The sequence below is a fragment of the Danio rerio genome, chromosome 19 (assembly GCF_049306965.1).
Source record: "Danio rerio strain Tuebingen ecotype United States chromosome 19, GRCz12tu, whole genome shotgun sequence".
NCBI classification, from domain to species: Eukaryota; Metazoa; Chordata; class Actinopteri; order Cypriniformes; family Danionidae; genus Danio; species Danio rerio.
The window spans coordinates 29,935,411-29,959,953 of NC_133194.1; the positions used below are offsets into that span (position 1 = coordinate 29,935,411).

The 24,543-nt window shown below is 35.8% G+C and overlaps 2 protein-coding genes across 13 annotated transcripts in view; one reads left to right on the top strand and one right to left on the bottom strand.

Annotated features, from left to right (window-relative positions):
• atat1 (alpha tubulin acetyltransferase 1) overlaps positions 1-576 on the top strand; it is a 39,530-nt gene extending 38,954 nt beyond the window's left edge. For all 11 annotated transcript variants that reach the window (XR_012394529.1, XR_012394523.1, XR_012394524.1 and 8 more), the window contains one exon: positions 89-576. The gene's annotated coding sequence lies outside the window, so the exon portion shown is untranslated. The remainder of the gene's footprint in view (positions 1-88) is intronic.
• Positions 577-2,541: 1,965 nt separating this feature from the next.
• Positions 2,542-23,841, bottom strand: si:ch211-152p11.4. 2 transcript variants are annotated; one of them, XM_073931776.1, is made up of 7 exons: positions 23,656-23,841; positions 23,361-23,427; positions 21,977-22,466; positions 19,764-19,819; positions 19,449-19,579; positions 10,603-10,769; positions 2,542-4,766 (listed from the first exon to the last, which is right to left on the bottom strand). In XM_073931776.1, the coding sequence occupies exons 3-7, from the start codon at positions 22,418-22,420 to the stop codon at positions 4,596-4,598; spliced, it is 969 nt and encodes a 322-aa protein (XP_073787877.1). In that variant the 5' UTR covers positions 22,421-22,466; positions 23,361-23,427; positions 23,656-23,841; the 3' UTR covers positions 2,542-4,595. The 2 variants fall into 2 exon arrangements, with proteins under 2 accessions (XP_073787877.1, XP_702996.5); XM_697904.11 differs by lacking the exon at positions 23,361-23,427.
• Between the last annotated feature and the right edge of the window lie 702 nt (positions 23,842-24,543).

Genomic DNA, 24,543 nt, shown 5'->3' on the forward strand with positions numbered 1-24,543 from the left:
CTAATCCAAATGATGAAGGTGTTCAAGACTTGTGTGAGTTAAGCAGGTGAGAGTTGGAGCTTAACTATGCAGAGCTGCGGCCCTCCAGGAATTGAGTTTGAGACCACTCCACTGAAGTCTATTGGTGCGGCTATAAATAAACATCGGAAAAGAAATCATATTTATATTAACTGAAGAAAGCCACCTATCTTGAATGACCAGAGGATGATTAAATTGACATCCAGTTTACATTTATGAGCGCTCTGAAATGAACATTGCAAAAGGATCTAGAATTAGAAGTAAAACAATGAAAAATGATTTTAAGAATTTTTATTAAACAACAAAAATAAACAAAAACTTTGATTTATAACTTTTTTTGATTTAAGTCATTTATAACTGTCAGATTTGTGCTTTTAAGACTTTTTATTTTGTGCTATTTTTTTAATGTGTTATTTATTAATATCTCCGCTATTTAATGGCTTGTGCTTTTCTAATCAGTTTTGTAATCTAATCATTTAGAATGTTTTTCAAAAACAGCTCTATGCAAAAAAGTACAGACATTTTCACTGAAAATTTAATTAAATGCTTGAAAATTTGTTCTAGTTGATTCATTTCTATCACCGCCTTCGAACAACATACTTCTAAAGTCAAAATGATGCTCATTCTCGTACACTGATCACATAATTACATCATTCCCTTGTGGAAATCATTTATACCGTACACAAAACAAACAGAACAAACCCTTGGAAACATCAAACCAAGGACATTAGTGCATGCGACTCTTAACAACATGTACCGTCTGGAGCGTCTAAACATCATCAAAATACATGAAAGCACATCACATGTCTTCACTGTAAAGCTGAAAATCCAACATGTAAGATGCACGCTTTTAATGTGCGTTCATCAGGAGTATACATTTCACAGATGTTCCCTCTTAGATTCTTCAGCTGCTTTTTCAATCATTTGTCGGTTAATTGAAGGCTTGGAAACTCACGTGTTGGGGTTTGCTCAAGCAAGTTCTATATCTTGGATAGTTCACAAAAAATTACAATTGTTATTTACATTTAAGTGATTCCAAACCTTTATAAGTTTCTTTATTTTGTTGAACAAAAAAAAAAAAGAAGATATTTTGAAGAAAGCTGAAAACCATTGACATCCACAGTAGGAAAACAAAGTACAAAGGTTTTCAGATTTCTTTACAATTTCTTCTTTAGTGTTCAACAGAAGAAAGTCGAACCTATTTGGAAAAAGGAAAGTGAGAAATTTGACAGTTTGGGGTAAAACATTCTCTTTTTTTGTAAGATGAGATATTTCATGACCTTAGAATTATAAGGTTTTATCTGACATTTTTGTCAAATTGAGTTGACATATTCTTATTAAATGACAACTTATTTACATTATGGGATTTTTTTTTACAAGTTGTTTACATTTTAAGACTTTATAAAAAAAAAACAAATGTTACACACAAGGTTTGCTATGGAATGCAAGAACTATGAAGCTCAATATCTCAAAATCATTCAGAATTATTCAGATAGAACCTTCGAATTCTTAGGTGACGATTTGACAGGCATTTATCTTCAACATATACTGTATCAGGTCAGAAATTAATATTATATTAAAAATAAAAATCTCTCAGCTGCAAGTTTGTTTCTTCTGTTGAACACAAAAGATATTTAAACTGGCATTCCTGCTGTTGACTTTTATAGTATATATATATATATATATATATATATATATATATATATATATATATATATATATATATATATATATATATATTTTTTTTTTTTTTTTTTTTTTTTCTCCTATGGAAGTCAATGGCTACTGATTTTCAACATTCTTAAAATATCTTCTTTTGTGTTCAACAGATAAAAGAAACTCATATTGTTTTGGAACCATTTATGTCTTTGGGGTAACTGAGAGGTATAGTTCATCCAAAAATGAAAATTCTCTTCTTCTTTATTCCTGCGTCATGGATTTCATAGTTAGTCAAGATAAGTTTAGGTTTAGAAAAAAAAATCATATTCACTGAAATCCATGCAGAGGAAGATGACAGTTAAGGGGTTACAACTACTTGAGTGTAAGTAAATGGTGAGGAAATTTTCATTTTTGGTCACCTAATGTTTACCTAATTAATATTATCAGTGCCAAACTTATGGCTAGACATGGGGCAATAACTAGTTTCAGGGTTTACAGCAGTTTGGAAAAGTCAAGGTATTAAAACTGCAAACAAAAAATGATAAACCATTCCTAAAATAAATGTAAAGTGTTTTTTTCATGCATTTTAAAGAGATCTGTTCTTGAAACTAATGAAGACAATGGTTTATTTAAATGATTTAGCCTGACATGTTTCCTAAAGTGAAATATACTGTATATTGGGTTTAATGGGGAAAATAGTTGTTGTTTTTACTAAGACATTTAAAAAGAACTTGTTTTAGAGCAGTGATTACAATACATCGATATTGTGAAACCGTGATATATTTATCAAAGGTTATCATACCATCAGGAACTTATACCGGCCCATGCCTAGTTTTTAAAAGAATACAGGGAAGGACTGCAATATAATGACCAAATAAAAACGTTTATTATTGTAATGTTACAGTGCGTTTACACTGCTGCCAGTGAGAGCCTCATTCACTTTGGCTGCTCTGCCGCTGCCACTGATGATCAAACATGTTTTATAAAGGCCTACATTACAATCTGGGAAATCCACCATAGTCTAGCAATAATAAAGCTCTGCTTTGGTAGACTATTCAAATCTGACAGGTTGCAATCGAAACACGTCATAGCTCATTACCAATAAGTTGGCCTGATTTCAACTCTCCAAAACGGTCCAGATGTACTGTGCCACTTTCGACAGAGCTCATCTCAGACTCCCACTGAAAATAAATGCCTAAATGACTTTGGTGCACTCCTCTGCGGCGATCAATTTACTTTTTAGTTAATATACAGTTGAAGTCAGAATTATTACACCCCCTTTATTTTTTTTATATTTCCCAAATGATGTTTAACAGAGCAAGAAAATTATCACAGTATGTCTGATAATATTTTTCGTCTGGAGAGAGTCTTATTTGTTTTGTATTGGCAAGAAGAAAAGCTGTTTTTAAATATTTAAAAAACATTTTAAGGTCAAAATTATTACCCCCTTTAAGCTATATTTTTTTTGAATAGTCTACAGAACAAACCATCATTATACAATAACTTGCCTAATTACCCTAACCTGCCTAGTTAACCTAATGAACCTAGTTAAGCCTTTAAATGTCACTTTAAGCTGTATAGAAGTGTCTTGAAAAATATCTAGTCAAACTTTATTTACTGTCATCATGGTAAAAATAAAATTAATCAGTTATTAGAAATGAGTTAGTAAAAGTATTTTGTTTAGAAATAGTCTGGCGGAAAAATTTGCTTTGGTTCAATTCTAGCAAAAAGAAAGTGGGCCACTTCTTAGCTGTCGATTTGGGCGTGATTAGGGCTAATGGATATTTGTTGACGGGTTGTAAATGTACGTTAACATGAAGACCCAAGCTAGTAAACTTCTCCTAATGCATGTTGAAATTTGACTAACACTAAAATATATACACAAAAATATCACTACACACAATGTATTTAATAGGTTATTATTATTTTTTTTAAAGAAAATTCTACAATGTTTTTTGATCATCAATGGCAGCTACATGGCAGCCAGAGCTTATAATACCCTCTAGCAGTGGTGTAAATGCACAGACAATCAGAATACAATATTTTGTGTCTGTTAAAAAAGACACTATAATCTAGCTAACCCGACAAAAATGACTTCATGGTGTTGATCAAAATAGCAAAAATGTCAACTAAAAAACGTTAGGTGAAAGATATTAATCGAATGCAATGCTAACAGATCTGTAATCATGACTCATTTTAGATAAAATCTAAATCTTTTTGGAAATATCTTTACTTACCATTTTTTTTCTACAAGACTTCATTGTTGACCCTGGTCTTTAGTGACATTCTTCAGATTTATAAAATCAAGAAAAATGACAGTGCTATGCTAATTTGTATCTCAACCCAATCCAGAACTGGTGATATGTAAAGATTGCAAGTCTGTTTTAAAAAAGTGCATATTGCTAATTCTGATTATTACATTAATTTTGCATTCGTGGCATCTTAACTTATGGTTTAAATAGAACTATTTATGTGGAACTTCAAAAAATAAGTACTTATTTTTAGTACCAAGAACAAGTCATTAGCATGTCTTTATAAGTGCACAATTTTCTGACCTTGATGTCCTGTCACTGAACAGCCCATTCTTGCCAGACGTGTTTTCCCTCTTGTTGCCTGTCAACATGCCATTTAATTCTTTATACAGTATCTGCCAGAGGTGTTTTTTTTTTCTTTCTGTGCAGCAACTGAGTAAAGCCCAAACTGAAGAAGTAAAAACCGTAGCACCTCCATTTTGCATGACCTTTAAGACACTGTGCATTCAAGTTTACGACAATCGCATCATCCCTGTTTATCTGTTTCCCTTTTTATTCCATTAAAACGTTCTTCAGTAGTTAAGATGATTTTTTTTCATCAAATGTTCTCAACGGGACAGTGCTCATTCAGTTTATAGCCACTTTTGGACACTGCCCAAACTTGATTTAATATGAATCCCTCAGTAATGTTTCGTAGATTTCTGACTGGAGAAAACGGGGGTAAGAGTCCATTTCCAGAAGGCCGTAGATGCGTTTTTGGGCATGTGTGAGGGAGGTGTGTGACGGGGCTTTCAGCAGAGTTTGGGTCAGTTCTCTTGTCTTCCAGTCCAGGTTCACCTGAAGATGATGGAAAGAAATGTATTGATCAACCAACACAGAAGATAAAGGAGTCGTTAAGTCAAAAAAAAATACACTGACGGATGTCTAATTTTAATTTGAAAGATTAATTACAATCGGGGCTTGCCGTTAACTTTTTTTTTTTTTTATCACCAGTCACTGTGGCTAGTATATTTCTAACATTACTAGCCACTCGCCATTTTCACTAGCCACAATTTTGTCGTTGAGATAATATATTTTATATGCATAAATTGTACTTTGACATGCTAAAATTACTTGATTAGATTTTGTGTGATGTCCACATGCCTCCTTATTTATTTCACTTTTCGTGTGTGTGTATGAGCTTGCTCAAAGTGAATGAGCAAATGTGCCGCATTGCAATTAGTTTTTACTAGCATTTTTGTCAGGAGAGCTGTAAGAGAATTGGAGAACGGCTGACTTTTTTTTTATCTGTTTATTACCATTCAGACACATGGCCTATATCCGTGCTGTTGTGTTTGCCTATAGCAGGGCTAATGGTTAGAATAGATATGGCAAGAGGCCTGCTGCACTGCTATCCACTGTGTCTGCATTCAGTCATTCATTATAGGGGGTTGCTTGGCGATTTCCAAAAAAACTATTTAATCAAATCAAATCATATCACTTTTATTGTCACATCATCAGCAGCATGTGTGCTATGATGAGTGAAAAGCTTAGGTGTTGGCTCCAGACAGTACAAAATACAGACAGTGCAAATACAACGACAGTGGAAAATACAACAGCATACACCCAAAAAAAAAACAGGACTATGTAAAATTGACAGCGATATGTACTATGAATTGGTGTCCACATAGTTGTAGGCAGTATTGTTTCAAGTATGGATTGGTTAAGTGCAGTGCATGCTACATATTGATGATGTGCAGTGTGGAGTATGGAAGAGTCTGTGTGAGGTGTGCTAAGTGTTTATCAGCCTGATAGTCTGAGGGAAGAAATTTTCCTTCAGCCGGCTGGTGGGGGACCGGATGCTGCGGAACCTTCTGCCTGAGGGTAGCAGAGAGAAAAGTCAATGGCTTGGGTGGCAGGAGTCGCTGATAATTCTCTTGGCTTTCCTCATGCACCGCCTGGTGTAGATGTCCTGGAGGGAGGGAAGCTCACCTCCTACTACGCGTCCAGCAGTTCGCACAATCCTATGTAGGCCTTTGCGATGTCCATACCAGGTGGTGATCCAGCCAGACAGGATGCTCTCCACAGTGCAGGTGTAGAACAAGCGGAGGATGTGGGGGTTCATTCCAAACCTCCTGAGACGCCCCAGCAAGAAGAGGCGGTGTTGTGCCTTCCTCAGCACTGCGTCTGTGTGAGCAGTCCATGTCAAATCCTCAGCGATGTGTACGTCAATAAACTTGCTGACTCTCTTCACTGGTGTCTCGTTGATGGTGGTGATGGGGGTGTGTTCTCTCTTCTCTCTCCTGAAATCCACCACCAGCTCCTTGGTTTTGCTGATGTTGAGTGAGAGGTGGTTTTCCTCACACCACTGCAACTGGACGCCAGTCATTCAAGCATGTGGTTTTAGCTGATTTTGGTATGGGCACATTAGAAGCTGTCTTAAAGAATGTGGGAACCACAGACCGAGAGAGTGAGAGGTTAAAGATGTCCGTGAAAACTGTGTGCGCATGCTTTAAGTACACGTCCAGGGATGTCATCTGGGCCCGTAGCTTTCCGGATGTTCACACGACGGAAAGATCTCCTTACATCCACTACAGAAACAGACAGTGTGCTGGCGGTTTCGGCCACGGAAGCGCGCAGTGTGTGCACGCTGTCCTGGGCTTTAAAGCAGGTGTAGAACGAGTCAAGCTCGTCCGGGAGAGACGCAGCAATGTTTACAATGGCGGGTTTGTTACTTTTAAAGTCTGTGATGTAATTAAGTCCCTGTCACATGCTCCTTGGGCGGGGGAGGTATTTGTATGCGTCCCTAAACGGGGAACAGCAATGGTCGAAAATCTGGTCCCCACGCTTGTTTGTGGTGATGTGTTGATAGTATTTTGGAGCGATTTTCCTGAGATTGCCGTTGTTAAAGTCCCCTGTAACAATAAACGCTGCCTCCGGGTGTGCGTTTTCTTACTTGCTTATGCTCCTGTACAGTTGGCTTGAGGGGGGATGTAGATAGCTGCAATTATAACAGCTGTGAACTCCCTCGGCAGCCAGTGTGGCCGACACCAAAGCAAAAGATATTCCAGATCAGGAGAACAGAATGATCTAACTGGGTGTATGTTCCTCTCATCACACCATGAGTTGTTAATAAAGAAACAAACACCTCCTCCTTTGTTTTTCCCTGTTAGTTCTTTCGTTCTATCCGCACGGTGCACGGAGAACCCCGAAAGTTACCTCCGCAGATAACCAGGTTTCTGTATGGCAGATAATGCAGCAGTTTCTTGTTTCCAGTTGGAAGGAAATGCGCGCCCGTAGCTGGCAAAGTTTGTTGTCCAGTGACTGAACGTTAGCCAGCAGAATGGTATGGAATGGAGGTCGAAAACCACAGCGTCTCAGTCTGACGAGGACGCCGGCTCTCTTTCCTCTTTTCCGGCTGCGTTTCCTTTGTTGCTTCGATTGTTTGACCCAGACAAAGGGCTCTGTTGCTGTGGTTGTAAACAGTGCGTCGTTAAAGAACTCAAAGTCCGGTCTTCAATGTGCAACGAGGGGGACAATTTCCCGAAGTGTGTGTCTGTCTTAGGTAATGAGAGTGTGTACATCCAGCACGAAAAACGACAAAAATACAAGCAAAACATACTAAAAACAAAGTTTGCTAGGAGCTCGCAACACGGTGGGCATGCTGGGCAACATCTTGATGAATTATTTTATTAAACTATTAAAATGACCATATTTTATCACAACCTACTGAAAAACAAAACAGTTGTTAATAATTAACATTAAGTAATGTTAACATTGTTAACATTAAGTAACAATGTTAATAATAAACATCAGAAAACAACATGCTAATAAAGGTCATCAGCCTTTAGATTTTTTTGCAACCCCTGTGATGATTACGTTATATTAAAAACACAGCAAAAGCATCAGATGAAGCACATTGATTTTATGGAATCAGGTTAAACTTTCTGACACCTTTATGGCATTCAGGTCAATTTAAAATGACAGTTTTTCTCAGTGGCTTTGTTGCATTTCTCACAACACTATTTACATTTGCACAACAGTTCATACATTTCTCAAAACAATTAGTCATTTGTGCACATCATAGTGGCAGTTCCACATTCCTTCTACCAAATTGCTAATGCTTTCATCAATTGCTTTCATACAACTCTCTGCTGTTTTATAACATTATGATTTGGTTATGTCATGTCAGTCAAAATTAACTAAACCTGTAAATGCTGAATAATCATTCCATATAAACTAATAGTCCTCATTTCATTACTTGAGTCATTAAATACAACAATATTGAACTAGTTTTCAAAATCTGTCAACAAATTTTATAAAAATGTTTAATTTATTTTTTCCTGAAAATGAAATTGAAAAATTTCATCAATGATTAACAGACCTGTGTATGTTGTCGGTTCAGTTCCACTAAGTACTGCAATATTGTTTACAGTTGTGCACAGCTCTACCCAAAGGTAGTTTATTTTTGTTGTAAATAAGGGTGTATTTATTCTTTTGCACAATGCTGTGAATAAATTAGAATTGCAAAGAGAAAATGCAGTGAAAATGTGAAACATATTCAGTGGCTTGTACTCAGTAAATCACCTCACTAAATGCAGTGATGACTAACTTTACTGTAGTTTTCAAATGGCTGTGTAAATAGTGTAAAGTGCTGTCTTGAGCATTTTCAGGAAGTGTCACCACAATTAGACACTTCTGTATTGAAAAATATACTGAGTTAACTGTCATAATTTTAATCATAAACAATGGTGTCAGGACTTTTCATCTTGATGACACTGACACTTTAATTGACATGAATACTTGCTTTTGAGGACTGAGCGATCCATGGAGCAAGAGACACTTTTGCAGGTTATCAACTAGGTTTTGCAGTTTGTACTAATTGTTTTGAGAAATGCAGTAACTGTTGTGCAAATGTAAATAGTGTTGAGAAATGCACAAAAGTGACTGAGAAAAACTGTAATACAGGCCACTACTGAACATGGAGGACGGTCTCCGAGTGGCATTCTCCAAAATTAAACTTGGGCCCATTGGTATACAGTTGAAGTCAAAATTATTATCCCCCCTTTGATTTTTTTTCTTCTTTTTTAAATATTTCCCAAATTATGTTTAACTGAACAAGGAAATTTTCACAGTATGTCTGATAATATTTTTTCTTTTCTGGAGAAAATCTTATTTGTTTTATTTTGGCTAGAATAAAAGCAGTTATTCATTTTTGAACACCATTTTAAGGACAAAATTATTAGCCCCTTAAAGCTAATTTATTTTTTCGATAGTCTACAGAACAAACCATCGCTATACAATAACTTGCCTAATTACCCTATCCTGCCTAGTTAACCTAATTAATGAGTTATTGAAAATATGTTTAGAAATGTGTTGAAAAAATCTGCTCTCTGTTAAACAGCAATTGGGGGAAAAAATAAACAGAGGGTCTAATAGTTCTGGGGGGCTAATAATTCTGACTTCAACTGTATGTTTGCCACTGTGTGCAATGTTTATATAGTTATAACCACCTCAAAGTGTATTTGAGGTCGCGAGTCACTGGCATTGTTATTTTGGGGGTTGCAGACTGAAAAGTTTGAGAATACTTGTTTTGAATAATGTGTCTAAACAAGCAAACTCTGGTTGTATAGATGCACTTTTTAATTAACATAACCCTTCTTTTCAAAAGTTTTAAAAACTATAATATGAATATATGCACAACTGTCCAGGTCAGGGTCCTCACCATATTTAAATGGAGAACTTTTTTTGGCAAACTGAAACCAAAACTATATCAGTAAATCGAGTTCAAAATAAACAATTTGTTAATTTGTTCATGGATATAAGAAAATTAAGACCTGTTTAAAATGATTTAAGACCTACGAAACAATATTTCTGTAAATATAAGACTTTTTAAGGCCTAAAATTAAGTTTTTGCAGACATTTTAAGACACAGTGGTCATCCTGTTTATAACAGACACTGGGATTGTCAAGCTCCAAATTGTTTTATTCATTAATTTTCCTTCGGCTTAGTTCCTTTTTTCATCAGGGATCACCACAGCAGAATGAACCGCCAAATTATCCAACATATGTTTTACACAGCAGATGTCCTTAGAGCTGTAACCCAGTACTGGGAAACATCCATACACACTCATTCACACACTATGGGCAAATTAGTTTATTCAATTCATCTATAGCCTTTAGATTGTGGGGGTAACCGGAAACCCACACCAACACGGGGAGAACATGCAAAGTCCACACAGAAATGCCAACTGACCCAGCTGAGACTCAAACCAGTGACCTTCTTGCTGTGAGGTGATGGTGCCAACCACTGAGCCACCGTGTCACCTCAAAATGTATTATTTTTCATTAATAATTTAGGTTTTATAAGAAGTTGGACATTTCAACATGTTTGCAGTCATGTATAGACTTGTGTGAGGAAAAAGCAAAGTTAAAATTATAAGTTGCAAATTATAGCAATTTAAAAACGCAGATGGTCCATCTGTGACAGTCAGCTTAACTCAATACACTGCATGTAAAGAATGGCTTAAGAATGTACCATACTGCTACATTTTTGTAAGTTTAGGGTTCAGCAGGCCCAGTCTACATTTATTTTGATTGTATGGGAAAGACCAGCTTGGACATTTTGCGTCTTAATATTTGTTTATGCATGAATCCGGCAAACAAACAACCAACCAGCTCTGAATAAACCTACCTCTCTGGGAGAAGACTGCATGATGTAGGTCTCCAAAATCATTTTTGCGCGCCTCTGCAGAGTGAATTTGTTGGATGAATTCTTGTATTGCTCACAGGCCACGTGAAACTGCAGATTTTCCTCACTGAACTCAGACCGCAGGAACGCCTCAAAAACCGAGAATCCCACTGAAACAGATGAGATCAGAAACAACCTTACAGATCTGCTGAAGCACATTTAAATGCAGAATTACTCAATGTGAATTTCAATTGAAACAAGATGGGACATATCAAGGAGATCCTCTTCTTTAGAAAAAAGGCCAATAGCATTTTGTTTATATATCAAAGCTCTGCCTGAGACTTTTAACTGAAGCACATCAGATTCTAGACCAGGGATGAGCAAACTTGATCCTCGAGGGCCGGTGTCCCTGCAGAGTTTTGTTCCAACACTAGTCAAACACACCTGAACATGCTAATCAGTGTCTTTAAGATCACAAGAAATCTATAAGCAGGTGTGTTTGATTAGGGTTGGAGCTAAACTGTGCAGGACACCAGCTGCCCAGGACCGAGTTTGCCCACCCCTGTTCTAGACAGATAAAGTCTATAATAGCAATGCTGGATCTGAATTGATGACATGACAAAAAGGGAAATAATTAGACAGTCATCATTTAAAATGCAGCAAATGGTAAAACATTTATTTGTCTGGACCTCTTGTTATAAAACTGCTGTATTTTTTTAGTCAAATTTCAAAACTTATTTGGTAAGACTTTCTCAAGCATAGTTCAATAAGTGAAGTTTATTTATAAACTAATTTTGAGAGAATCACATGATTATGATTGCTTGCGGCTGGACCTGCATTATTCAATTTATGATTCAACAATCAGATGATTCCTAAGCCAATATAAATACCCTAAGTTCCATATCACAGCCATCTTCGTTTTAAAGAACTTCCCCCTTCCACCCCTACTCCTCCTCCTTTTCTAGATGGGTGGCACAGTGGCCCAGTGGTTAGCACTGTTGCCTCACAGCAACAACGTCACTGGTTCTAGTCCTTACCAAGCCAGTCAATGTTTCTGTGCAGAGTTTACACATTCTCCCCGTGCTCGCATGGTTTTTCCCGGTTTCCTCCCGTCGTTCAAAAGACAGACAAGCTCCTAGTAAGTAGTTATCTCTAAGAGCAATCACTATCTGTTCATTAGCTACTACAGCAAGGGAATTCTCGAGATCTACCGGAGCTCAAACTCCCCTCTCGCCTTGCAAATGGGAGGGAACCCTGGGCTTAAGTATCTTATGAGCTCAGGGCTCTCCTCCGGGACAGCATGCCAAACAAGCTTTATAATCAATCATCAGCTAAGTGTGAACTCTTGAAATTAGAGCTCTTATCAATGAAAAAGAAAATCGTTAATAAATACCACATATCGAATTTTAAAGTCATTTAAAAATTTTTATTCCGTTTATGGCGTTTGCCTCATTCATACAAGCAGGATTCAGCACGTAAATTCCTAAGTTACTCCCAAAATACATGCAAGTAAGTGGCTGTTGAACATAGAAAAGTGTAAAACAATGAAGATGAATCTCTCTTATGCTATTTGTATATTATTAAGAGTTGTTCATCATTTTGCCATGTTACACCATAGGACATATTCACAGTACAGTTCAGTAAACTCCTTATTTTTCTCAAACAGACCATTTTCCTATTTTGTCAACTACCCATCTGTCTCTTTGGCTGCTTTAAAGAGCCCCTATTATGCATTATAAAAGGTCATATTTTGGTTTTGGGGGTCTCCAACAACAGTTTCATTGTAATTTATTTTATGCCTTATTTACTGATGTACCGTATCGGCATCAATGCGCTCAGGCAAAAGATCCAAACCCAACAGGATTCATTTATTCGACTCTGAGTCGACTATTTCATAAACAAATCAAGTTTTAAACACGGTGCAGTTTTAGATTTAAACCTCAGCTGGATGTTTTCATTCACTTAGAGCTGTGTTACACACTGCATGGAAGGTCATTTTCAAAAACCCATAATAGGGGCTTTACAAAATATAGTTTTCAGTGTCATTTAAATGGGTCCGATACGTTTTGTGGGCCATGCCAACTCACATATGATCTGCTCTGTTTGCTACATTTTTCCGGAGGGGAGGGGTGGGGAAAGGGTGTGATAACACAATACCAGACTTCATTCACCCTAATAGAAATCACACTGTTTGAATCTTATATCCCCTATATCATGCAATATGTGCCATTCACCATATACAACATTATAATTGTAATTAGCAGACTTAATATTGAATGTCCTAGAATAGATGTCTGTAAGCTAACTGCAATGAATTTCCCTGCTTTGGGTTTGTCATATAGAGTGTTCAATTTGAGGGTTTCTCCCCTCACTGTTGTGACTAAAGGCTGGGACACACCAAGCAGATGGTTGGCTGTTGGACAGAATTGGACCAGATGCAGCTGACGCAAGGTGACGAAAATGTTTTTGAAGCTGCTATTTCTTTGATGACAGCTTGGTGTGTGCCCAATTTTAATAAAAATGGAGGACTTCTGATCAACACTGTTTTAGCTATTATTTATTATCTTATTTTTATATTTTAAATGACTACATTTACAAGTGTTTAGGTGAATCCTAGGTGAGTGAACTCTTGGTTGCATGTGAATGAGTGACTTTCATCTGCAGGAGAGCCATATTAAACGGGAACCTTCAGATACTAGAAAGCATTTGATTGGTCAGAAAAATATAAAGAGAAGCTGTCATGCATGTCATAAAAAAATCACTGCATGTTTTAAAGGCTTATATCTTCTAAATGAAAATGTTGTCAGTGTTTTGGATCACACTAGCTTATGCAAAACCAATGCATATTTTTATGCATGTTTTTGGCTTTTAATAGTATAGATGTCCATTAAAATGGATGGGAGATTGAAATGTGAGTCCCACAAGGTTCTATTCTGGCACCTCTCCTATTGAACCTTTATATGCTCCTACTAAGCCAAATAATGAGAAAGAACCTAATCTTTTACCACAGTTATGCTGATGATCACCTATGACTACAGACCCATTGACACCCTCTCACCCTCTACCAAGGCATTAATGAAACAGTTGGATGCGCCGAAACTTTCTTAAAGCAAAGACAAAACTGAAGTTATTGCATTTTTGAAACACAGACAACAGTCTCAAGATTAATGCGTACCTTGGCTCTATCGGTCAAACAACAACAACAAAAAATAAATAAAGTAAAGAATCTTGGACTCAGATCTCAGTTTCAGTAGTCATGTCAAAGCAGTTACTACATCAGCATATTATCTCAAAACATGCCAAAAAATAAATGCTTTTTTTTCTAGAGTTAGAAAATTGCTCATGCTTTTATCACCAGCAGGGTGGATTACTGTAATGGACTCCCCACTGGCTTTCCCAAAAAGTTGCAGCTCATCCAGAATGCTGCTTCAAGGATTTTGACCAGAACCAGAAAATCAGAGCACATCTGTCCTCAGGTCTTTACACTGGCTTCCAGTTACATTCAGAATAGATTTTAAAGTATTATTACTTATAATCAATACTACTTATAATTAATAAATCACGAAATGGCCTAAGACATCACTGAATACAAACCTAACAGATCATTCAGATGATTAGGATTGAGTAAATTAGAAACTCCAAGAGTTCAGTCAAAGCAGGGTGAATTTTCTTTTAGCTACTTTCTTTATTTGACTCTTTTGGTTCCACTTTTTATTAAGTGACTTTAACTAATATGTACCTATGAAACTAATAATTCATTACAATGTACTTATTGTGCAAATACATATTTTGCATTGTACTTATGCTTGATTAAATACCTGCATGTAATTGCATCTTTAATTAATTTCTGTATTTACATTTTAATTACACTGTTGACCATCCCTTAAACCTTAATTAAGCGGTGCTCAAACTTTTCAGCCCGTGACCCCTCAAAATAACAATGCCAGGCAACCCCCATTATTATATAAAGTGGTTATAATCACACAAATGTTGCACGCAACGGCTCACACACACCAATAGGCCTATATAAACACAAGCATATTGACAACACAAAAAGATGCAACAGTTTAACAACCATATTATTTATTATTATTATTATTGTTATTGCATGTGAGTGCCATAAAGGTGTCAGAAAGTTTAGGCTGAAACCGCAAAATTAATCTGCTGAAACTGACGCGGTGTAAATAATCTAACATAAAAACCACAGGGGCCTCAATCCAACGGGGAAAAGAAAAAAAATTGAAAAGGCTCATGGTTATTTATTTGTATGTTGATTTTTTAATGTAACTATTTTTATCTTCTGTAGGTTATGGTTTAACAATGGTTATTTTAAAAAATCGATTTCAATTTATTAGATTTTTGGAAATCACCATGCGACCCCCTCTCATTGTTCCGCGACCCCCACTTTGAGAACCACTGCATAACCCACCATTAAACCTACCCATACACCATATCCCACCTCCATTGCACCAGAAGTGCTCTGCAATAAATTATGAGCACATTAAGTAGACTGTATATTTTGATGCAAGTACATAATAGTTAAGGCCACTTATTATAAAGTGGGACCTTCCTTTTAAACCTGTTTTACTACATTTAAATTCTTATGCTTATTGTATGCTTATTTTAATCTTGTTTATGAAAAGCATTTTGAATCACCATTGTGTATAAAATTTGCTATATAAATAAACCTGGTCTGCTTTGATGATTAAAAAAAGAAGCTGTGTGTGTTTAGCGGCTCAGATGACACGTTCACAAACTAACAGCAGGTGGAGGGACAAGTACCTTGGAAGGCAACTTTTGTGTTTCTCACAGCCACATATCTTCCTTGACTTAAGGTTTCCTTAAAATCCTTTAACTATGGGTTGCAAAACTCTTGAGACAGAAAATAGAAGCAGGACAAGGGCAGGGCACTGGAGTTACAAAATTTAAAACGGTCTAGACAGCAGAACACACCCACCATACAATAAAAAAACATCTGATCATTTTATCTTACAACCAGAAAGGTTAAAGGGTTGAGCTAATCATATTTTAAACAAATTACACAAATCATGTGTAATACTAGCAAGATTATAGATTATAAGATTATAAATTATTAAGTTATTTTAGTAACATCAAGATACTATAATATTATACATATTTTATAAATATATTTTCACAGTAATTTTATATATATACATTTCACAGAAATTTTCACAGTATGTCTGATAATATTTTTTCTTCTGGAGAAAGTCTTATTTGTTTTATTTTGGCTAGAATAAATACAGTTTTTCATTAAAAAAATGTATGGTAAAAATTATTAGCCACTTTAAGCTGTATATTTTTTCGATACAGAACAAACCATCATTATACAATAATTTGCCTAATTACCCTAACTGCCTACCTAATTAACCTAGTTAAGCCTTTAAATGTCACTTTAAGCAGTATAGAAGAGTCTTGAAAATATCTAGTCAAATATTATTTACTGTCATCACGACAAAGATAAAATAAATCAGTTATTAGAAATTAGTTATAAAGTTCAATATTTTGTGGAATTTAATTTATTTATATCTAGCTGTATTTAAACATAAAAACAATTAAATGTATTTCATCTAAAATATGTTTAAATGAACAGATTTATGATGATTCTAAGCAACTTGAAAAACCATTTGAGTTAAATCAACATAAAAATGTTCAGTCTAATAACAACTACAAAGCTAATACATTGCTTTCTGAGAAACATGCTATTTATGACTATTTAATTTTTTTATTCATTAAATAACTCCTATTTATGGAGATAATTAGTTTCCAAATTAGCAAGTGTCGTGACACAGAAAGAACTGAATTTCTCAATCTATTTTATACCTTGTCTCAAACGTTCAGTAGCTGCAAACTGTGCTACATGCGAATATTATTCGATTTTACAATGCATGTCAACACTAATAAATTGCTTCCAAGGGGCAGAACAAAAATCATATTAGGGTTAATAACAGTCTTCTGTTTTTAATCGCTGTTTGAGAGACGGACACGATGAGATGCTGTTAATCATTAAGTCCTATTAATTACTGAAAGGAAATTACTGGAAGCATGACGTCTGGAGTCAAGACAAGTGTAACCCTATCCAGCATTTGTCCACCGTTTACACAAGCTTTACTACTAATAAAAGTTTCTTAGATGTAATTTGTTCTTAGAACAGGAAGTGTGTTGTGCTTTTTCTTCTAACATTAGAGGTCAGATATAACAATTATTCTAGGGCAACTATTATTATAACTAATAAATGCCCAAAACACACATTCTGAATCTGAACACTGGTGCTACAAACATGAGTCATAAACCTCAAGATGTGTGTTGTTAAAAGAACAATAATAAAAACAGGCCAAAATATTCTATAGCCACAAGGGACTTGACTCATGTCTGAAAATGACCTTGAAAATGTAAAAATTCTAAGTGCTTTAATTTGAATCTGTGCAATAGTACGTCATCACTCTCAGCCTCTGGGGGAAATGTTCATTACTGCTTTATCTTGCTTCTTCATTTCAAGTTGTTTGGGAATTCTCCGGAAACCTGTGCCTGAAGCTACACAAGTGGTTCCTCAATGTTAGAAGGAAATAGTTTCAAGGGTGTTTCATTGATGTAATACAGAACCACAGATTTACCACCAAGATGACCCACACTACCGTTTAGAAGTTACACTTGTTCAATCAAATATTGTTAAATTTAAAAAAATATATTAGCTTTTATTCATACACTGTAAAGGATTTTTGTAACTTTAAGGTTACTGTAGATTCTACAGAAATTGTTAACAGTGTGTGCGTATCTATCCATCCATCCATCCATCCATCCATATATATATATATATATATATATATATATATATATATATATATATAGGCCTGTGCTATATTGGGGAAAAAAGGGACATTACGTTATTTCGTTTTTCTGCAATTTTGTGTTGCGATATGATTATAATTTTACAAGATAACTTTAGTAACTCTCTTTGGAAAGAATTTCCCAATCACTTTGATTAGGAGTTTGGCTTTGTCAGGGATATTGTACGTTAATGAATGTGCACAAAATACACAAAATGCATAAAAATACATAAAATCAACAAACTACAGCAAAAATGAAAACAATAAACAATGATAAAAATAAAATAAACACTGCTTAATGGTTTTTGGTGGAGTGTAACAGTATTGAGGTAGATAAATTAATAATAAAAAATAATAAAATGTAAAATAAAACTGCATGTACACTCTCAGAAATAAAGGTACACAAGCTGTCACTGGGGTGGTACCTTTTCAAAAGGTACACATTTCTACTTGAATGGTCCATATTGGTACCTCAAAAGTATATATTAGTACCTACAAATTTTAAGAGGAACACTTTTGTACTTTTTAGGTTCTACTATGTATCCTTTATGTATTAATATGAACCTTTTAGGTACAAATTTGTACCTTTTAAAAGGTACTACACCTGTGACAGCTTGCGTACCTTTATTTCTAAAAGTATAGTCTAATCACGGGTCAAATACAGAGCTCACTGCATAATTTTAGCCAAAAATATTGACAGGCCGACAGGTTTTAAGAAATCGCAGACAAATGCCTGAAATCATAGGCAAATCAGTGCTCATTCATTCAATTATTAATGACGCAAACTGAGAGAATCGCAGATGAGACGCCGACGCCCGTGAGATATTTGGAGTAAAAAATAACATTGGTGATTACCTACAGCTAAAGAGAGCTGTTGCTGCACTAGTATGAGTATCTGCAAGCCAGCAGAGGTTAGGAGAGAAGTTAAAAGGGCTTCTTTTCAAGTCTATTTAGACCCAAGAAATGGAGGATAAACTAGTGGAAATTTGGCAGGAGCACCCGCGTCTATTTGACGCATCATCTAAACCATACCCCAACCGGAGGAAAAAGAAAAAAAGTTGAGGAGAAATTGCTAATTCCCCTTAAAACCTAGGTGAGTAAAATAATTACATTTTCTACCCCACTAAAGGCTTCTTTCTCACTATGTAGTTAATAACAAAAGATATACTACGTGACCACGCGTTGTTTCTATTTTACTTCTCGTGTGTCTTTGGTTGTGGGACATAGTTTGCAGATCAAGACAAAATTGTCGGCGAATCTCCTATTGTAAAGTCATGCAGTGTGAAATCCCCTGTCGCCGATTAATCTTACAGTATAAACAAAGCAGCGGCGAAACGCTACCCCAGATAGTCATGCAGTGTGAGAACATCTGTGACGTGACTACTTTGAAAATCATGGAGTCTGAACTCGGCATAACACATCAAAATAAATATCTTTCACACTATAATATTAGGGTAAAACTTTGCAATCAAATCATGCGCTCTGAACTGTAGATCCTGGTTAATTCTAATCCCAACATGACTATAAAGATCCTGAATGTGACATTGTGATATTGACACTGAAACAATATATTGTGCAGCATATCAAGATGCTCTCGGACCAATGAGAGTACAGTTGTACCCACATATGATTTGCATAATCACATTCTGGAATTTTGCCATTTTAACCTGAACCAAAACAAGAGGGTAATGCAACACTGTCAAACGAATCACACTTTTGTTTGACCCTAAACGTACAAAGTTATTTTACCCTAATCTGAACAGTGGTGTATCTCTCATTAACCACATGATGTATTAGTCCTCTCTGCATGTAACATTTTCATTAGGACAACATTTCAAGCATGAACGGCCAGTCGGCCACAAATATCTTGATTTCCAAGAACAGCGTTCCAGGTCAAAGTTGGTAGCGCAACAGCGGTTCATTAGCATGTGACGCTATGGTGTCTCGCAAGCGTCCTTTGACCAGCTGCCTGGCGACTCAAGCAGTTTATAAAGGAGTGCTCACCTCTGCTGGCCAGCAAAGTTTCAAGGCACTTGGCCCAGCTCTCCACTTCTTTCCTGCTGAGTCGACCTCTGCCATGGCCAACCTGACTCCACTGCCGGAGGAAAGGCTTTCGAGAACGCTTCTCTTTCGTGCTGAGAGAAACAAGAGTGTGAGAGGATACGTGACAAAAAAGCACATTGAAAAATTGTGGAATTAATAACACTGGGCCAAAACAGGGGACTAGGAGGAGTTTTGCAAGAGGGGGACAAAAGATAGGCCCAAAGCAAAAGAGTGCAAAAATGTGATTTGATTATTTGCGGAGGTGATGTCTTTTACCTGGTTACATTCTCTCGGTGCTCTTTCAAATTCGTATGCGAGGAATGTGGTGAATTCTTGTGTGGAAAAAAAAACAATTAAAGGTCAATGATACGCACAACATCATCATGATGATAACCGGCTTGATTGAAAATGTTCCATGACTTAAACAAATGTCATATCAGTGTTACGTCATGGAAATCTTTCTGACAAAGCCAGATACTATATCAAATGCCAAAATATTCCAGAAAGTGAAAGTTTTAATTGTATCACTTGCACTGTCACAATAGATAAAAAACCACACACATTTTACATCATTAGTGTGATTCCCTTTATATAAAACCAGAACATCCAGTTCCTCTTTCACTGCTTGGTTCTCCTTTTACTGTTTGGACAAAGCAACATTATATCTCAAGGGGTAGAACTGAGTAAAAGCAAGCTTTACTAATTGTGTAATACAAAAGCATTCGTGGCTTTTCACATCATCACACTTGGCTTGCAGATTTGAAAAAAGCAAGACTGTATCCTGGAGCTGAAAGCTCTGCAGCTCCTGATGTATACGAATGACATGTTGTACTGTACAAAGCATAAACAAGGCTCGACAATAAAAAAGGCTTAATGGCCCAGGGCCAGTGTGAGAAAGCTTCAGAGCAATTGAAGGAAATGTCTTTCAGCATATTATATTATGTGATCTATTTATTAGATTTCAGTTTTTTTTTTTTTATTATTCACTGGTTGTAAAAGAAGAACACCATCAAGCTGGCTGACATTTAAGGGTTATGTGATAGTTTTGGCATCAGTTCGAGTGGGTGGACAAAGATAAATGAGGAAGGTTTTGCACACACAAGTGTTTTCTAGACATTATTTGTCATGAAATATACATTATAGTGGTTCAATTCCTGGAATATTTGTACATTAAAAAATAAATTATTTGTTGCAAATGTCTTGGAAATCAGCTAAATAAATTGTATTAAATAAATGAATTTAATTCAAATTTACTAGTTGCATTTAAAAGTTTGGGGTCAGTAATATTTTGTTCAAACATTTAGTTCAGCAAGGACACATAAAAATGACAGTAATATATATATATATATATATATATATATATATATATATATATATATATATATATATATATATATATATATATTTTTTTTTTTATATATATATATATATATATATATATATATATACAGAGTTGAAGTCAGAATTATAAACCACTCTGAATTATTAGCCCCGTTTTTTTCCCCAATTTCTGTTTAACGAAGAGCTTATTTTTTCAACACATTTCTAAACATAATAATTTTAATAACTCATAACAACTTCTAACAACTGTTTTATTTTATTTTTGCAATGATGACAGTAATTAATATTTGACTAGATATTTTTAAGACACTTCTATAAAACTTAAAGTGACATTTAAAGGCTTAACAACTAGGTTAATTAGATTAAATAGGCAGGTTAGGTAATTAGGCAAGTTACTGTATGACGATGGTTTGTTCTGTAGACTATTGGAAAAAATATAGCTTAAAGGGGCTAATAATATTAACCTTAAAATGGTTATAAAAAAATTTTTAAACTACTTTTATTACTACCGAAGTAAAACAAATAAAAGTTTCTCCAAAAGAAAAAATATTGTCAGACATACTGTGAAAATTTACTTGCTCTGTTAAACATCATTTGGGAAAAAAAATTCAAAGAAAAAAATAATTCAAAGGGGGGCTAATAATTCTGATTTCAACTGTATGCTGTTAATTTCCAGAGAAATTGTTATTTTCAACTTCTATTTGTCAAACACTTAAATATGGACAAACCCAACCATTGTGTTATAAAGGGAAGTTTTGAAATTAGAAGTTTCAAAATGGACTTAGTGAAAAAAATGTTTCTTGAGAACCAAATCAGCATGTTAGTATGATTTCTGAAAGTGTGTATGGCACTAAAGATTCAAGAGACGATGCTAAAATTGATCATACTAATAACTTACTTTTTTTTTAAATACTTAAATTTAAAAGTTACTTTAGTAGCAATAAAATTGCACAATATTGGTGTTTTACTGCATTTCTGACCAAACAAACGTAGCCTTTGTCAGTATTAAAACATCAAACTGCAGTAGAAGAAAACATTTTATAGTCACCTTATCATCATGTGAACTGAACTATTTAAATGGTCATATCAAAGATTGAATGATTATTACAATTCAATGAACTTCATTAACTAAAAGCATTAGAACTCACCTGTCCAAACAAACTTTTAATGTGTAATTTAGCAGCTGCCAGCTTGGAGTGAGCTTGCAGCCGGTGATGAGGAGTTTCTTCGGATTTCTCTTTGGATGGGAAAGAGCCAGGAAGAGTGCAACACTTCTCCACACTCTCACTGCTGCCTTTGGCATTGGAAGTGAGCTGGCTGTCACTGTAGGCTTTAAAACTCTCATTAAGATTCGTAACTCTCAGTAGATCAGAGTCCTTATCCAAGCCAACCAGATTTTCCACACTAAAACTGTGTTCTCGGATCAGCCCACCCTTTCCTGCACTCTTTGACTTTGCATCTGGGGTGCAAGGGTAGGATGCTGAAGCCCCGTCCATCTCATCCTCTGAGCTGCCTGGGCGATCATCTCTATCCACCTGCTCCCATCCATCCAGCTCTACTAATGTACCCACTGAACTGGACTTACGAAGCATTTTGATGGGTTCCAAAACACAGATTGATAAGGAAAATGACAGAGGCCTGCAGAAAGGACAACAGAACAGACAAAAATAAATAAAAATATTTACAGCATCAGGCATCACTATGGCGCAGTGGGTAACACGATCGCCTCACAGCAAGAAGGTCGCTGGTTCGAGCCCCAACTGGGTCAGTTGGCATTTCTGTGTGGGGTGTGCATGTTCTCCCTGTGTTTGCGAGGGTTTCCTCCGGGTGCTCCGGTTGCCCCCACAGTCCAAAGACATGCACTATAGGTGAATTGAATAAGCTAAATTGGCCGTAGTGTTTCCCAGAGTTGGGTTGCAGCTGGAAGGACATCAGCTGCGTAAAACATATGCTGGATAAGTTGGCGGTTCATGCCGCTGTGGCGACCCCAGGTTAATAAAGGGACTAAGCCAAAAAGAAATTAAATGAATGAATATTCAGCATCTTTTGCTGTCTATGTGTCAATACCAAACAAACTACATCTAGCTCAGACAGACTGACAAATTCAAATAAAATGAACTTAAGGTCTGTTCTATGAAAGAACTTTAACATCTATGGAAGCTTTTCATTGAACAAAAATGGAAAAGAGTAAATAAGTTTAAAGGGAAAGGGAGGAGGGGTCTTTAAATTATGTATAAATGTATAAATAATACATTCTTCACTAAAGTAAAGGTTAAGAACTGTTAATTGAAAGGTAAAACTACAGATAGATAAGATTAATAAATAAATGAAAAAGTACTTCATACTGTGGACTACTATACTATGTTTCCTGCTGACTTCTCATGTAAAAGAATTATTATCTCTTTGCCATATCATTGTCTAATTTAGCGTAAAATCTCGTAAGACGTTTCCTCAGATTGCTTCAGAGATACTGTTTGTTTTTGAAACCTACTTAGTCTGTTAACCTTGTTAAAAAGTTAAAATGTAACTTACGTTTTTTGCTTTACTTTTGTTAGAAACGTGTCAACTGAAGACTCTGAAGTCAAGAATGAAGGAAACACTTGAGAGAAAGAGGAAAAACAGGCACGACGCGTCAAAACACAAATCTCAATTTATAATCAACAAACGTCTCTACATAGTGAGCGCGCGAAATCGTTGATTTTAAAAAGAGATCTCTAGATTGACGCGTCGCGATTCTATTGCAGATTGTAAACAACAACAGTAACAACACAAAAAAACGTGAAACATGAGCACTGCAAAACAGCTGACATATGTCATATAAGCATACCTTATGGAAGATCGTTTTTCTCGCCTGTGACAGACCCCAACAGGTTTAGTATATCCGAGTGATTCGGAGTCGGTTTGTCTGTTTACACAGAGCGGTTCGATCCAAAGCGAGTGGGCTGAACGGAGCGAGACTTCGTGCGACCGTCTAAAATCACGTCTTGCTTGTCCCTCTTTTCATTTTACTCCTGAATGACAAAAGCAACGCCTATTTTCTTTCTGTCACACCCATAGTTCAGTCTGGACTTGCCCTTCCTACATAGAAAGACGAGTAGCATATAATAATGACACTGAAAGCGCTGTTGAGTTTAACACGAGAACTGTTACTGTACTTGACGTCAAAATACCACAGTTACTACAAACATTGTAATGACGCTGTGGAAACTGGTTAGTCATCACGTGTCAGATATTAAACAAAATTGCAGGAGGATTACTGTTTGAGGATGATAAAAGATTGACACCTTATTGTTTTACAGCAGTAACAATAGCTGTAGTAGGCTACGTAATTATAATTTGGAGTAAACCTCTGTTACTATGGTACAGTTTTACAAGGCGCATTCAGAACATCCGTTTACTGTCTCCATTGATATTAATAGTACATTTTTGCCCATTTCTTTTGTAAATGACAAAATTAATACTATAATACGTTTTACGTGAATTCCTGCTCTCCGCTTGAGATAAATTATGATTAACAGGTGTTTGTGGCGATTGCTCTCGAAGAGCGCCCTCTACAGACCATGCATGCATAGGACAATGGATACTCAGTTGATTGATGAGATTTATCCTTTTAATCTTTTTAAACGAATTAAGTAGGCCTAAATGAAATAATATATTCGCTAAACCGGCATTTATGAAATCCAAGAGCCATTTTATTTGTGACTTTATAAGAAGT